Raw genomic sequence first — 16033 nt, 5'->3', positions numbered from 1 at the left:
CTCTCTCTCTCTCTCTCTCTCTCACTGTCTCTCTCACTCTCTCACTCTCTCTCTCTCTCACTGTCTCTCTCTCTCACTGTCTCTCTCACTCTCTCTCTCTCTCTCTCTCTCTCTCTCTCCCTGCTGAGACTTTACACTTTACTGAGCCTCGCTCGGCCTCTCTCCAGTGTCTCACATCATGTCCACAATGTTAACACGGAGGACTGCAGCNTTGCTATTTTCTGTGAGTGGTGATGTTCACTGAGCTGGTTCAGGCAAATCTGCTAAATAAACAGGCTGAGAAAGTGAAACAGGTTCACTCTGCACTCACTTACACACACTCGCTGAATTCAGTTTGCGCTTCAGTAATTTATAAGCCTTGCTGATGATATATGTCTCCTGTTGTTGTGTGTGTGTGTGTGTGTGTGTGTGTGTGTGTGTGTGTGTGTGTGTGTGTGTGTGTGTGTGTGCGCGTGTGTTGGTGAAGCTGCTCTTTGTTTGAATCAACACGTGGACCTTGTTGAAGGTGGAGTTTGCCATATGAATCACTGTACTGTAGTTTTATAAGCCATGTGTTACTGTTACTGATGAAGGGAGGTGACTGAGACAGAGCAGCTGTGCTTACTGACATATCTTTAGGGTTTTTATCTTGTGATCACAAATCAAATTTTGCCTACACGTTTATTTTTAAGACTCAGTCTGATAATGATTCGATTTTTCTGTTGCCTTGAAATAACAAATGTAGGTTTTTAAAAGCTTAATGTCTCACGACCTTCTGATAATCAGAGTCTTGTTTCCAAGGAGACCACAGCAAAAAAGAAAGTAGACTTTCACATACTAGTATTAGTTATCACCGCCTTTTTTATTCAGACAGAGCGGCCATTTTGTTTTCAGCTTGTCCGTCCGTCCGTCTCATTCTCGTGGACACGATATCTCAGTAACACCTGGACTGAACTTCTTCAGGTTCAGCACAAACCTTCACCTGGACTCAAGGATGAACTGATTAGATTTTGGTGGCTAAAGGTCAAAGGTCAAGGTCACAGTGAGCCAAAATTTCACACAAATGGTTGATATTTTCTCTGACTCTGGATAAACAGGGATTTAACCTGGAACTAGTTTGAGTGGCGGAGGGATACGGCCACGAGGAGGTGATTCTAGTTCATCCTTAAATGATGTGGTAACTATGTCTTGCTTAAGCACTAATAGTTTGATCTCAAATCATGATCATTGATAATGAATTTATATCAACATGTTCAGGTCGTACGGTTATCTATTGATGTGAAGCTAACATGGTGATTAAGAGCTAATTAAGACCTAAACAAAATGACTGTCAATCACAGCTGCTTCTCGTCACGTTCTGCCTTTGTTTCCTCACAGAAATACTCATGCAGTGCATGTGTCTGTGCTGAGCTGTGATGGGGAAGCTGCCTCTCTGTGTGCTGCTTATAGTGCGATGTGTTCTGCAAAAGGGAAGTGGGCAAATGAGAGCAGATCTCTGTTCGGATCGGATGCCCTCAGTCATGTTATTCCTGTGGTCGACTGTCAGACAGTGAATATATTGGATCTTGGATTGGACACAGAACAGACTTGTGATATCAGCTCCATGCTTTAAATATAATTTCACATGGTGCCTGGCATGATGGAACTGAATTATCCAGGACAATAGAAACAATATCTGTGACCTGTGTGTTTCTGATGCTGCTCATATTTGTTGCTCCATCGTTCTCTTCATGTGGATGCCTTACAGCTGCCATGTTCCAGTCTTAAGATTTTTATCAATCATCCTGACCCCCCCCCCCACTGGTTGTTACCTGAAGTATTCGGTGATAAATTCTTCCTGGTGCTATCGTGCAAGTCTCCAAACGGCCATGTAGAGAATATTAGGTTTTTATTGATTTTATTGATTTACTGAAGGAAAATAAAACTGTGTATGAGTTCATACAAAATTGATCTCTTTAAGGTGCTAGCATTTTATTCAAATTATTTTTTTTTTACAAAGTATGTGCTGCTTCGAATGTCTTTTTACTGTTGTCAAATATTTCTTGTGATTTCTAGTGTTTGGCTCCAGGGGCCTCTGCTCACCAACCTGTCCCAGGCCGCCCCATTTAAGTGTTTTAATTTAGAATTTTGTCAATTACTCATTCCTCTCATTCCCTAAAGTTACTGTTTTATCTTATAAAAGTGTTTGAATTTTTTGTTTTTCTCCAATTTAACAGTATAAATGCAATATTTTCAATTTTAAGTTTGAAATAAGAGTTTTCAGTGTTACTTGTTCAAATTTCACAATATCGATTTTTATTTTCAACAATAATATTAATATGTACATTATTTAAAAAAAAAAAAAAAAAAAACTTTTTTAACATTTAATTGCCGTCTGGGAACCGCATTTTATCGTAACTCGTAATTTATCGTAATTTTCAATTTTATTTTTTCTTTTTATTTCTGGGTGAAACACTGATTGTTCAATATTATTCAGTGTGACGCTTGTATCGTAATATTTGGTTTAATTGACGCTCTCTTCCACTCAGACAGTATAAATATGCGCAAATGTGGCGCACTGTGTGTCTCCCTGGTGACGCAGAGGAACCGGAAGTACGGCGGAGAGATGGCGAAGCGGAGAATGAATTATGTGAGAACTAAACAGTCCATGTAGCTGCTCCCGCCCTTTACTTTGAGATTTTCGTTCAGATTTAGCACTTATATCTTCTGCTTGTTCATTCTGGCCTGATAAGGTAAGATAATCCGTCTTTATATGAGCGGCCCGCGCTGTAGAGTTTAGCTAGTTAGCTAAAACATTAGCTCAGACTGTGTTCGCTCTAAACACTGCAGAGAAAGGCTGGAAGGGTGCGCTTGATTTAAATATACCGGCAGCCCGAACCACCTTGATTCAGTTCCTCCCACAGCTCCGGCGCGTAAAGTTGAAAGCCCCGCCCAGTCGGGACTAAAAATGATTGACATTAAACATCCCCATGCCATAACAGAACTGAACATGAATATTTAGCTAACAATTATTTCTATTAAAAATGAATCGTTCTCTCTCTTTAAAAAAGTAGAAAGTAGAGAAAAAAATGCTCGCTATAAGTTCCCACAATCTTTTGAGATACCGTGTTTTATTCCACCAACACACACAAAATGATCAGTTTATTATCATACATGACAAATTAAAGACTCAAATCCTCGCACGTAAGAAGCAAGAACCAATCAACTAATCGATTGATTGAATAATTGTTGAAGCTTCTACTATCATAAGGAGCCACCTAGCTAATTGTGTATTTATAGCTACTTTATAACTAACCCTGACAGATGAATCTTGAGTATTATTTATATTTATATACAGAAAATGTACATAATATTGTCATGTGTTTTCAATAGAAAATCTGCCCATTAACATTTTTTACACCATAAAATCTATAGTATTGTTTTTATACCACAATTAAAATTGAAAAAAACAAACCAAAGAACATCCAGAGCCACGTCCAGTTAAAGCTAGCTAAAGATATTATTACCTTTTAATGTAAATATACTCCATACAAGAAATGATTCCTGCTTTCCAAACGTTTTAATCAGTTAAAAGCAAAGAAGTATTAACAACAACATGAAACGCTTCTTAAATCATCAAAATAAAAGTATCTATCAGTTTGCAGACTGGGCCCTTTCTGTCTTATATTATTGTATTATTATTGCTGATGCATTAATTTGTTATATTAATGTTTTAACCCGGAGGTGAAGATAACCTCTTGATTACAGCACTGTGACTGGACAAAGTTCCCCCAGAGATATTATTGTTCAGTGAACTGTTTCTACAGAGTCAGTAGTTCTGTCCAAGAAGAGTGAACTAACCTTGTGTCTAAACATGATACTGCATGTGCTCAGCTTCCATTCACTGTTTTGTTTCAGGACACTGAACTCCAACTTCAACCACAATTGCTTATTACCATTAGGATTGTGGTGATGTGTTGAGAAATGAAACTAACTTTCATATCTGTCTCCCGGTTCACCAGGGGAGGATGAGTGCTGAGGCAGCAGACCGGGTGGCGGCTGTGACCAGCAGTCGGCCCAGCACCCCCCTTCAGACTTCATGGTTTGAGTTCCTCCTGGACGGCAGCCTGTTGGAGAATCACCTGCAGAAGTCAAACCCAGGTCGGCGCTGGTACCCTGGCATGTGTAGTTAGTTTTGTGATGAACATGTCTTACTCCTGTGGATAAATGGCCAGATACAAACAACGGGAGAGTTTATTGTGGTATTTGTAGCTCGAGAGTTTAATGTCAGAAAAATTAGCTTTTAAAATAATGAGTGGCACATTTCAGGGCTGTGTGCCTGTTGGTGTTTAATTAAATCTCTGTCCACAGACCCGTTACCGGTGCAGCTGATCATCCAGTTCCTGGAGCAGGCGTCGAAGCCGTCAGTGAACGAGCAGAATCAGGTGCAGCCTCCAGCAGACAACCGCAGGAACCGCACCCTGAAGCTGCTGGCTCTGAAGGTCGCTGCTCACATGAAGTGGGATCTGGAAGTACTGGAGAAAGGGTGTGTGTGTGTTTTTTAATACAACATTGGTGACATATTGTAATTCCACAAATCTTTGGCTGGATTTCTCTTATATTCAGCTTTATTTTTTAAATGCTAAAACTTCTCTTCCAGAACATTGGAGATACAAAGTTGACAGGAAAGTAAAATTAAAAATGTCCTCTGCTCTGTCAGCTTGACCATCCCGGTGTTAAACATGCTGCTGAACGAGCTCCTGTGTGTGAGCAAAGTGCCACCAGGGGTGAAACATGTGGACCTGGACCTCTCCACTCTGCCCCCCACCACCGCCATGGCTGTCATCATCTACAACCGCTGGTGAGTGAGAACAGACCGGATCAGATGCACCGACTGAACTGGAGTCAAATCCTCGGTTTACAGTGAAACTGCAGCTGTCTTGATTTAGAGAGATTAAATGGCTTCAGTCATCGTAAAAATGTAGACGTAAGAGGGAAACACTGTCATAGAGGAGTAACAGTCACAACAATGTTTTTGCAGGTTTGATCAATATAAATCAACAGTGACGTATTTTCTGGTTTTTGTGCAAATATTCAAAAAGATCTTTAAATGTGACACATGGATGCAGAATGTGACGGTCAGTGCAGAAACTTCAGTCACAGTGATTGTTGTGAAATACTTGCTGTTGTTTTTTCATCTTAGATAAATAACAACACTTCACACATTGTAATAAATACATTTGTCCACATTTCGTTCAGGATTTTATGCTTTTATTGCAGTAGAGGGAGACAGGAAACAAGAATCCAGAGGCAGATTCAGTCCCAAAGAAAACACATCGCTCTCATCATAGACTCATCCAGCAGCACGTCACACGTCCTCACTTTGTTTGTTTTTATTAAATCATGTGACGTAACAAAGAATTTTGAAATGTTGTCTTCTCTTGAACCTTTTCAAAGGGCCATCAGAACCATCGTGCTCAGCAGCTTTCCAGAGAAACAGACCAAACCTGGACCTCACCAGATGAACATGTGGGTTCTGCTGCTTCCTCCCTGTTACAGAACAAATACACACACTCAGCTCTGTGTAGATTCAATGAAAGGTGTGTGTGAATAGCATGAAAACATGAGTGAGTGGTTTCCTCTGGTTTGTCTCAGGTTGAGTATTGTGCAGCAGGAGAAAGAAATGACTGAAAACATCCTCACTGTGGTGAGTTAACCTGAAATAACAGATTCAGACAGATTGAGGTTTTTGAAACAGTTTCAGTGAACCCTGTTCCGTCCCTCTCTCCCTCCTCAGCTGAAGGAGCAGGCGGCGGACTCCATCAGCGTCCTGGAAGGAGCTCTGCGTCTGAAGAAAGACTTCTACGTTCACACCCTGAGGACTCTGGACCTGCTCGCTGCTGATGCTGCCGCCAACGGAGAGACCGAGTCCTCGACCGCCGGCCTCCGCATCAGCGCCGATGAGCTGCACTGTCAGGTTGGACGAGCACACTGGAATATTTTTTAGATTCAGATCAGTCTTAGATTAAAGAGTCAGTAACAGAACGATTAGAATACGTCTGTGGATTCATGAAGTGACAGTTAGCAGCATCGAATCTGCAGGAATCTGAGAGAGAACGAGCATCTTGTTTCATTTTGATAGTTGACAATAAGTGATTATGAAGCGGGTGAGCTGGACTCCAGTGTGTGGTGTGACTGGTGTGACACGTGTCTTGTGTTTCAGGTGCATTATGATTTGGGAGGTATTTTCTTCCAGCAAGCCTGCACAGACCAGCCGGCCTTCGAGAAAGCCAGAGATCACTTCAGACAGACGAAGGAGCTGTTGAAGAAGGTGCAGTTACTGGTTTTTTGTGACGTTTAGCTTTTATTTTGAAATCAGCAGCCATGTGTTGTTTGAACCCTGATCATGCTGACGGCGCCATGCTGGTTCTGTGTGACAGCAGTTTGTGGATCTCAGGAATTCTTCTTCATCTTGATTTGCAGCTGGACTGGACCGTTCACGTTCACCTGGACGAGAAGCGTCTGGCTGGATACTGGAACGCCTGCAGAGCTTTGACCGGAGACTGTGACCCCTCGGACTCCCAGACCAGCCCCTACGACCAGATCAACAGTCTGATCAGGGCGCAAGACCACAAGGTCAGACCCAGACCCGGAACCAGACCCAGACCTGGACCCAGCGCTGACATTAAAGCTCTAGTGTTTCTATATAACTTCTTTACATTATGTAGAACCTGTGAATGACGTGTCATCTCCACTTCCTGTCTTCAGGCCGTGATCGAAGCCTTCATCAAGGACAACGTGACCCGCAGTTTACCAAACCAGTTCAGACGCTCTGTGCTCAGGGAGTTCCTGTACAAAGTCCAGCAGGGGTGAGAGCACACTGCAGTCCAGAGCCAGGACTCTTCTGCTGGTTCTGCTCACAGCGAATCACTCACTGTCACTTCCTTTTTCTTGAGTTCACAGTTTTGGTAAAAGCCTTAGAAATAAGATTATCACAGACCCACTTAGATAGAAAGTCTTTATTTGAGGCAGTTTGTTCTGCAACAACACGACCAGCGCACATCCTAAATACAGTAATACAATAAACACATAGAATTTCATCATAATAAGTTACAGTAAGATATTAATATTAATTACAATGAAACTGGTTTAAAAACCAAACAGCGGACAAGACGAGCGAGCGAGCGAGCGAGGAAACTCTTTCTGGTGATGAATACGTTTCGTCTTTAGAATCTGTTGCTCCTCTGCAGGGAATCTGGTCTGGACGAGATTTGCCACAAGCTGTGTGTTTGTAACGCCGTGCGAGACGCTGTGGAGGGAGAAGTGCTCAGCGTTCGTTTCCAGCAGCTGCTGCTGAAGCCCAGCAAGCGAGTGGTGGACTTCATCTTAGAGGTAATCAGCATCAGAAGTCCTTAATTAGATCAAAGGAGTCTGAACTATCCCTTATCCCAGCATTAGGAAAAACTAGAGTCACCTCCTCGTGGTCGTATCCCTCCGCCACTCAGACTATAGTTCCAGGTCACTTCCTGTTTACCCAGAGTCAGAGAGAATATGAACCATCTGTGTCAAATTTGGTCTAATTTCTGTTTGATAAAAAGTGTCTTTGAGGTTTGAGGAGTTCCACGTGAGGTAAGAACTGATCTGACATTTTCTCATGGTGGTAAAGTTCTCGCACATTTGACTCCAGCTTTCTTCGTCCGGCAGGTCTGCACACGTTCTCTGGAGAAGGAGCGTCCATCAGAGACATCCAGGAGAAACATGGCCCACTTCATGAAGTGAGTGACGCATCTTGTCTTTCTTGCCAAGTCCAGACACAGGGACAGTTCACCTTTATTTATTATAAGAGACACTACGCAGCGTCTTCTCCAGTAGATCCGTTCTAACGATGATCCTGACCCCTCTGCCTCAGGACTCTGTGTGAAAGCCTGGAGGAGCTGCCTCTGGTGTTCGTGGTGTCGTCTCACAAGCTCTTCATGGAGCTGCTGAGGGAGGAGGAGAGGAAGGTCCTGGTGGAGCAGATGAGGAAGAGGTCGGCCACCATCAACCTCAGCGCCAAACCTCTGCCTTCCTTCTATGACATCCCAGGTGCGGAGCTGAACCTTTCCTGACGTCCCTTTGTTTCCTGTCAGAACGCCTCCGGTCATGTGACGCGTCTCTGAGCTTGTGATTGATGATATTTAACTTGGTCCTCCGGCAGCTTCAGCGAGTGTGAACATCGGGCAGCTGGAGCAGCAGCTCATCCTCTCACTGGAGCCGCGCAGGATCAGACAGATTCTCATCGAGCTCCACGGCATGGCCGAGCGACCCTTCTGGAGGGTCAACAGCAAGGTCAGAGGTCGCACAACAGACTGGGAGAAAAAAACTCAAGTGCTAGTGTCAAAGACAGGATCGTCTTCTTTGTCTCGTCTTGAATGTTCTGACAAACACAGTGTGATAATTAAAGCGCCTCGTCCTGTGTGCAGTGGGAGGTTCCTCCAGACTACATCAACGTGATCCTCGGCATCAAAGACAACCTGACCAAGGACCTAGTTTACATCCTGATGGCCAAAGGACTGCACTGCATCTCCATAAAGGTCTGATGATGTCAGCAGCGAATCCCAGTGATGCTTTGAAATGAAAGTAGAAATATTAACCCCTCGTCCTCCTGTCGTCTCAGGACTTCGCCCACGCTCGGCAGCTCTTCTCCGCCTGCCTGGAGCTGGTCACCGAGTTCTCCCCGAAGCTGCGGCAGGTGATGCTGAACGAGATGCTGCTGCTGGAGGTCCGAGCTCACGAGACGATGGCGGCCGAGGGCAGCAAGGAGCGACCGCCCCCCGACCTGGTCAGCAGGGTCAGAGGTTACCTGGAGATGAGGATTCACGGTGAGTGGACTGTGTGGTAAACCCCGCCCCCTGCTGCTGCAAGCTAGAACTATCAGGCGAAAGAAAAACACTTCTGGATGCATGTGAACATTAGATGAGACTGTTTCCAGGTGAGCAGCGTCACAACTTACACACTGCTGCGACATAACGGAACATGTAAGTTACTGACACTGTTTCTGTGTGCAGACCTTCCTCTGCGTCAGGTGGTGGGGGAGGAGTGCGTCGCCTTCATGTTGAACTGGAGGGAGAACGACTACCTGACTCTGCAGGTGCCGCCGTCTCTGGTCATGAACAACCCGTACATCAAGGTAAGAAGTCTCTTCGTCTCTACTTTAAAGTCCAGCGGCAGGTGAATGATGTCACTGAGTTAAAGTGTTTAAAAGTCGATGTTTGTTCAGAGCTGTAAGAACAAAACATTTCAAGATGGAGGGATCACACGTCACGTCTCCTTGTTTCAGCGCTTCATTTAACCCATGTGATGGTCACGTTGTAGAAATGTAGTGTCACGATCATAGTGAACAAAACCATCAGTTATCAGTGTTTCCACAAAAATGTTCAAAAGTAATAAAACAACCTGAAATCATTTCACCAGGTGACTGTTTGTATTTAAACACTGAACTAATATCATGTCCAACTGTCAACAAGGGAACAGCTGTTTGTTTTCCCGCTGTGAGTCTCACAGAGACTCAGTCAGCGTTGTGTTCACTTCACACTTCAGAACAACTAGTTCATGTTATTTTGTTCCATTTTTTTAAAATAAAAAAAGGCCTATATTCTTTTACAATAGAACCTCCTTCCACTGATCCATCAGCCGAATCACTGCCACTCCCAAACTAAATGGATTATTATAAACCACTGAAGAATCAGACATTAAACTGCTTCAGATGCTCAAACAAACCGGCTTCAGCAGTGGTAGATGTGTCTGTACCGTCTGTACCGTCTGTACCGTCTGTACCGCTGGCACCAGCCCAGCTGGGCCGTGTCTATGGAGATGTCATGTGGCGTGTCGTAAAACTGTCGTAAGACGTGAGCGGCGTTCACTCAACGTTCACGATCATCATTTGTAAACTGATTCGTTCAGTTGAGCTTCACTAAAAAATGTGAACGCTCATGCACAACACTGGACACTGTAGACACACGTGTCACCTGTCACCTGTCACCTGTCACCTGTCACCTGTCACCTGTCCAATCAGAAACACCGTGGCTACAGCTCAATGTCTCTGCTGCGTCTGGGTCTCTGTGGTCATGTGACATCACAGCAGAAAGTCCAACTCGTGCGACTTTGTAAAAGGAGTCAACCGCGATTTATTTTTCTCTTTTACCTGCTAACTTTGGTGTGAAACGGTTTTTAGAAGCTGTCTCTGCCTTCCGCCATGTTTGACTGACACATAACAAACCCGCGTCTGAAAGACTGTTGCTGCCGCACAGAACCTCCCGTTAGTCTAATTAACCACAGCAATTAACAACAGTAATTAACAACAGTAATTAACAACAGCAATTAACATCAGTAATTAACCACAGCAATTAACCACAGTAATTAACAACAGCAATTAACCACAGCAATTAACAACAGCAATTAACAACAGTAATTAACCACAGTAATTAACAACAGTAATTAACCACAGTAATTAACCACAGTAATTAGCCACAGTAATCAGCCACAGTTTAAACAGTGACACTAACCGTCTACTGTGATATAGCGTGAAACCGAAAACCGTTTCATCTCTATTGTAATGAGAAATATAGAAAAGCAAAATGGTGTTTGATCCCTGTGACCTTCTATAACAGTGAATACTCCTGCAGATAATGTGATGCACATTTTACACGTGATCCACTGATCAGACTAGTTGCTCTGGAAACAGTGAGACAGGGTTTAATCCCAGCTGGTGATGATGGAGCGTCCTCTGGATCCTGGTGGATCTGATGGTTAAAGACCGATGTGTCTTCCGTTTCCAGCTCGGGCAGCTGCTGGCGTCCACGTGTAAAGAGCTCCCAGGTCCTAAAGAGAGTCGCCGAACGGCCAAGGAGCTGTGGGACGTGGTGGTTCAGATCTGCAGTGTGTCCATCCAGCACAAGAGGAACAGCGACGGCAGAGTGGGGCTCATTAAACACAGGGAGTCCTCTATGTGCATCCTGTACAGGCGCCCACACACACACACACACACACACACACACACACACACACACACACACACACACTCACTGACACCTGTTCACACCTGAGGCTTCAGGGTGTGACACTGACACTGACTCCGGTGTGTTTTCATTGTTTCAGGAGCAAATTCATCACATTCATCAAGAAACTCAGAGTAAGTATAAAACAAACTGAAACAGAGGAAATATTACAGTTTAATTCAACGATGTCAAGGTTAAAGTTTCATCTGGTTTCTCACAGGAGCCGCTGGTGCTGACGACCCTCATCTCACTGTTTGTGAGGCTCCACAGCATCGTGAGGGTATGAGTCAAAATTCAGCTATGAAAATATATGAAAACCAGAATTCCCGCCTCCGCCACTCAGACTAGTTCCAGGTCACATCCTGTTCATCCAGCGTCAGAATATATGAACCATTAGTGCGACAGTTTGTCATAAATTCTGTGTGAAGACTTGAGTAATGGCTAAAAAGCGTTTTGTGAGGTCACTGTGACCTTGACCTTTGACCTTTGACCATGAGAGTCCAAGTGTATGTTTGTTCTAAATCTGAAGAAGATCCATCAAGGAATTTCTGAAATATCGTGTTCACGGGAATGAGACGGACGGACAACCTAAAAAACAAAATGGCTGCCGCTCTGAGTGTCGCCGGCGAGGAGGAATAAAAACAAGTTGATGTGTTTTACTGACAGTAAATCTAAAGAGATGATGATCAAACGTTTCTTCTTCTTCAGGACGATATTGTAAATGAAGTGACGGCTGAACATCTCTCCATCTGGCCATCCACACTCCCCAAGTAAGAACATGTTTTACTGAAACTGTGGGTTTTCTACTGATGATGGTGATGATGATGATGATGGTGATGGTGATGGTGATGAGGATGATGGTGATGGTGGTGATGATGATGGTGATGGTGATGGTGATGGTGATGATGATGATGATGATGATGGTGATGATGATGATGATGGTGATGATGATGGTGATGATGATGATGGTGATGGTGATGAGGATGATGATGATGGTGATGATGATGGTGATGGTGATGATGATGATGGTGATGGTGATGAGGATGATGAAGATGGTGATGATGATGATGGTGATGGTGATGATGATGATGATGGTGATGATGATGATGATGATGGTGGTAATGATGATGGTGATGATGAAGATGATGGTGATGATGATGGTGATGATGGTGATGAAGATGGTGATGGTGATGATGATGATGATGGTGATGATGATGGTGATGATGGTGATGATGGTGATGGTGATGAGGATGATGATGATGGTGATGATGATGGTGATGGTGATGATGAGGATGATGGTGGTGATGGTGATGAGGATGATGAAGATGGTGATGATGATGATGGTGATGGTGATGAATGGTGATTGAAGAAGGTGATGAATGATGATGAGGATGATGAAGATGGTGATGATGATGATGGTGATGGTGATGATGATGATGATGGTGATGATGATGATGATGATGGTGGTAATGATGATGATGATGATGGTGATGGTGATGATGGTGATGATGATGATGATGGTGATGATGATGATGGTGGTAATGATGATGATGAGGATGAAGATGGTGATGATGATGATGCTGTGTGTTGAGCAGCATCCAGGCGGTGGATGTGGAGGCTGTGGCTGTGACGGTCAAAGAGCTGGTGTCCTACGCTCTCACCCTCAACCCCAACAACCAGTCGTGGCTCATCACACAGGCCGACATCTACTTTGGTAAGAAACTGCAGCTCAGTCAGAGGAGACGCTCCGGAGGACGGATGAAGACTGACACGTACACTTTGTATTAAAACACTGTTTGATGAGGGTCAGTCAAAGACATGAGACAAATATTTTATCTTTATTTTCTTGTTACACTTTTAGTGGTTGAATTGCTCGGTAATCTTTCACATTAAAATGAAAACTGAAGAAAGGAGGGCTTTTAATGTGAAGCAGCAGCATTAAATCCTGGTAAACTTCAGCAGGAAGTGAACATGATCATTAAACTGTGAAATCAGGCCGATGACAGACTCATGAGGGTGAAACTCCACGAACCACAGAGACTCAGTGAGAAGCTGCAGAAACAAACACTGAACATCTGGCTGATAAACAACAGTTCAGGAGACATTTCAACACTCCACACTCATCCAGATGTTTCCTCCTCCTCTTCTTCTTCTCTCTATAGTGACCAATCAGTACTCTGCTGCCCTGAACCTCTACCTGCAGGCTGGAGCCGTGAGCTCCGACTTCTTCACCAAACCTGTGCCGCCCGACGTCTACACCGACCAGGTGACCTACACACACACACACACACACACACACTCACAGTCTCACTGATGAAACCAAGCTTTTTAAAATAAAGTTTTCTAGCTGCTGCTAACAGCAAGGAATTCAAATTAAAAAAGTTTTCTCCCACTGATGAGTTTTTCCTTTTAATCAAATCCAGAGAAACTTAAATTAGTTTCTGTTCTTCTTTGAATAAATTACAATGATGTAAAAAGATCAACAGCCTCCTTCTGGATCCACGATGGTTTAGTCTTTATTTACTTCAGCTCCAGAACGTCACAGACTTTTATCAGAGGCAGGACTTTATGTCTCACTCCCTCTGTTTGACATGTAGAGTCGTATAATAGTCGTTAGTACAAAGCCTCGTTAGCGCTGCCTCCTCTCTCTCCCTCCCTCTCTCCTGCTCTCTGTGTCTCATGTCTAGTTATTCCTCTGCCTCCTCCTCCGTAATAATTAGAATAAATATAAATATATGTGAACTGTCCTTTGAAATGAATCAGTTCTCTGACGACACGTTGTCTGTTCTGCAGGTTCTGAAGAGGATGATCAAGTGCTGCTCCATGATGAACTGTCACACACAGGTAGGAGGTGAAACGCTCTCAGCACCTGCTCGTTTTAATGTCCCGATAGAAACATGGTGTCAAGACTTTTCCAGCCTCAGAGTCACATATAGAAAGTAGTTGATTCGTCCCCGCCGAGTGTAACCCAGTGGTGCAGGGAGATCACCTTCCCCCATGAAAGATGCCTGGAGCAGACCGGAGACAGTGTTTTGTTTAACCTCATTTGATGTAAATTTTCATGTAAATGTTTTTTCTCTTAAATTAATTATTTTTGCTTTGTCAGCATTATTCAGTCTGAAGTATTGTCAATATTTCTTATTTTATTTTATTTTGTTATTTTTTTTTATTAATTAATTTATTTTAGTTTTATTTAATTTTATTTACTTACTTTAATTATTTTATTTTTAATTAATTAATTAATTAATTTTTTTGTTGTGTGTGCTGTTCGGCTGTCTGGGTGGGGGTGTTGTATGTCGTTCTGTTTGTTTAAACTCAGTAAAAAAAGAAAGTTGACTGAGTGAAACTGGTTTTCTCTCGTCACCTGTCGCCCTCAGGTCGCCGTGCTCTGCCAGTTCCTGAGAGAGGTCGACTACATGACGGCGTTCAAAGCTCTTCAGGAACAGAACAGGTGAGTCGTGGCACGATACGCGTCACATCGTTAACCACCAACAGCTGGTCTGAAACATCTGTAATGTTTCCTTCCGTCACCACAGTCACGACGCCATGGACTCGTTCTACGACTACATCTGGGACGTCACCATCCTGGAGTACCTCACACGTATCCTTCCTGTCAGTCGTCTCCACACTGAGGAGGTGTTAACCTTCTACATTAATACACTTTATATTAACTCCAGTTCGCTCTGATTCTTCTTCTTCTCCTTAATGCGAGTTCAGATATTCACCACAAACGGGGCGAGACTGAGAAGAGACAAATAGCTGTAAGTCGTTCAAACCCACATTTCATAGTTTGTCGTGTTTCTGCTGCGTGAAAAAAATAAACTGATTTGTTTTTTTTTTTTCAAAATAAAAGTAAAAATCTGTCATGTTTATTTTTACAGTAGCTTGTTGCCGACCTTTGATTAACAACCAATAATATCAGCTGTTGGTGAGCTCAGAAACGCAGCAATGCAACACTCCTTTCAGAATAAAACCTCACAATAGCTTGATATAAAGAATTGCTGCAAAAAAACCAAGACTTTCTTGCGCTTTTATTTTTTAGGCAAAATTGCTAAAGAGGAAGTGATTCTGCAGCTAACTTGCTGCTCAGATGGCGATCTTTTTTTTTTTTAATTTATTTTTAAAAATCTTGTCTAATCCAGCAGGCCAGATGTTCTTGCTGGCGGGCCAGTTGCCGACCACTGGTGTAGAGACAGGTTTGTGTATTGTTTGCATTAACTGTTTCCTGCCTCTTCACTTCCTCCTCAGATAAAAGCGATCGGACAGACGGAGCTGAACACCAGTAACCCGGAGGAGGTGCTGCAGCTGGCTGCACAGAAGAGGAAGAAGAGATTCCTGCAGGCCATGGCCAAACTGTATTTCTAATAGACACGTGAACCACCGTCAGACTGAGGGGGGGGGTGGGATGTATATTTTTTATTTTGTGGTAGAAAATAAACTTCTATATAAATACAGTTCATTTGTACACTCGTTTGAAAATAATTGCAAAATCAGTTACTGACCGTGTAATGCCCTGAGTTTTACAAACTGACTGAGAAACAGACGAACTGAAGACGATGCTCTTTATTCAGATGATGCTTCATCAGGGTTTGAGATAAAGAGCACCCTCGTTCTGAGCATCAGTGTTTCCATCTTACATTTAGCTTAGATTTAACTCACCGGCTCCAACAGCATCCTGCTCAATATTTAGACCTGAAGTTGTTTTAAAAGATTTTATCTGAACATATTTAATATGCTTCAGAATGAAACAATTGCACAGTCAGTGTTAAAATGTCATTTTCTAAAAATAACATCACTTAGAGCAAATAACAATTTTTAAAAAAACATTTCTTTTCTGAATCAAAGCTCAGATTCAGTTTCTAAAATCTTAAGACATAAAAAGCTTTGGCCAAGATTCTATCAAGTAGACACATGATCCTGGGTGAAGGTTCAGCGACAGATTCCAGCGTCAAATTAACTCCCATCAAAACTGTTTTCATGTCCGTCTCAGTCTTTGTTAGTGGGTCATAATCTTGTTGTCCTCCGTGTCCTCCGTGTCC

At 43.1% G+C, this 16033-nt stretch overlaps 1 protein-coding gene across 1 annotated transcript; it reads left to right on the top strand.

Annotated features, from left to right (window-relative positions):
* Positions 1-2573: 2573 nt before the first annotated feature.
* Positions 2574-16032, top strand: ints8 (integrator complex subunit 8). Its single transcript, XM_022757296.1, has 28 exons — positions 2574-2711; positions 3981-4119; positions 4330-4504; positions 4679-4819; positions 5416-5487; positions 5614-5665; positions 5756-5935; positions 6182-6289; positions 6442-6594; positions 6727-6827; positions 7209-7350; positions 7663-7733; positions 7868-8043; positions 8156-8286; positions 8421-8531; positions 8615-8819; positions 9006-9127; positions 10776-10960; positions 11095-11128; positions 11215-11274; positions 11703-11764; positions 12590-12708; positions 13157-13260; positions 13788-13838; positions 14372-14445; positions 14531-14595; positions 14712-14755; positions 15243-16032. Exons 2-28 carry the CDS (start codon positions 3987-3989, stop codon positions 15357-15359), a joined length of 2988 nt encoding a protein of 995 aa, XP_022613017.1. The 5' UTR covers positions 2574-2711; positions 3981-3986; the 3' UTR covers positions 15360-16032.
* Position 16033: the final 1 nt, after the last annotated feature.

This window comes from Seriola dumerili, unplaced genomic scaffold (assembly GCF_002260705.1).
Source record: "Seriola dumerili isolate Sdu_G_001 unplaced genomic scaffold, Sdu_1.0 BDQW01000273.1, whole genome shotgun sequence".
Classification (NCBI taxonomy): domain Eukaryota; kingdom Metazoa; phylum Chordata; class Actinopteri; order Carangiformes; family Carangidae; genus Seriola; species Seriola dumerili.
The sequence above is the reverse complement of the archived record's forward strand: the minus strand, read 5'-3'. Positions and strand labels throughout refer to the sequence as shown.

What these genes read in the sequence shown, in the direction of transcription:
- ints8 (XM_022757296.1), top strand. Translation starts at nt 3,987, where the DNA reads ATGAGTGCTGAGGCAGCAGACCGGGTGGCGGCTGTGACCAGCAGTCGG. An exon ending in CCTGCAGAAGTCAAACCCAG is followed by an intron (nt 4,120 to 4,329) that starts GTCGGCGCTGGT and finishes CTCTGTCCACAG; the next exon opens with ACCCGTTACCGGTGCAGCTG. An exon ending in TTCCTTCTATGACATCCCAG is followed by an intron (nt 8,044 to 8,155) that starts GTGCGGAGCTGA and finishes GTCCTCCGGCAG; the next exon opens with CTTCAGCGAGTGTGAACATC.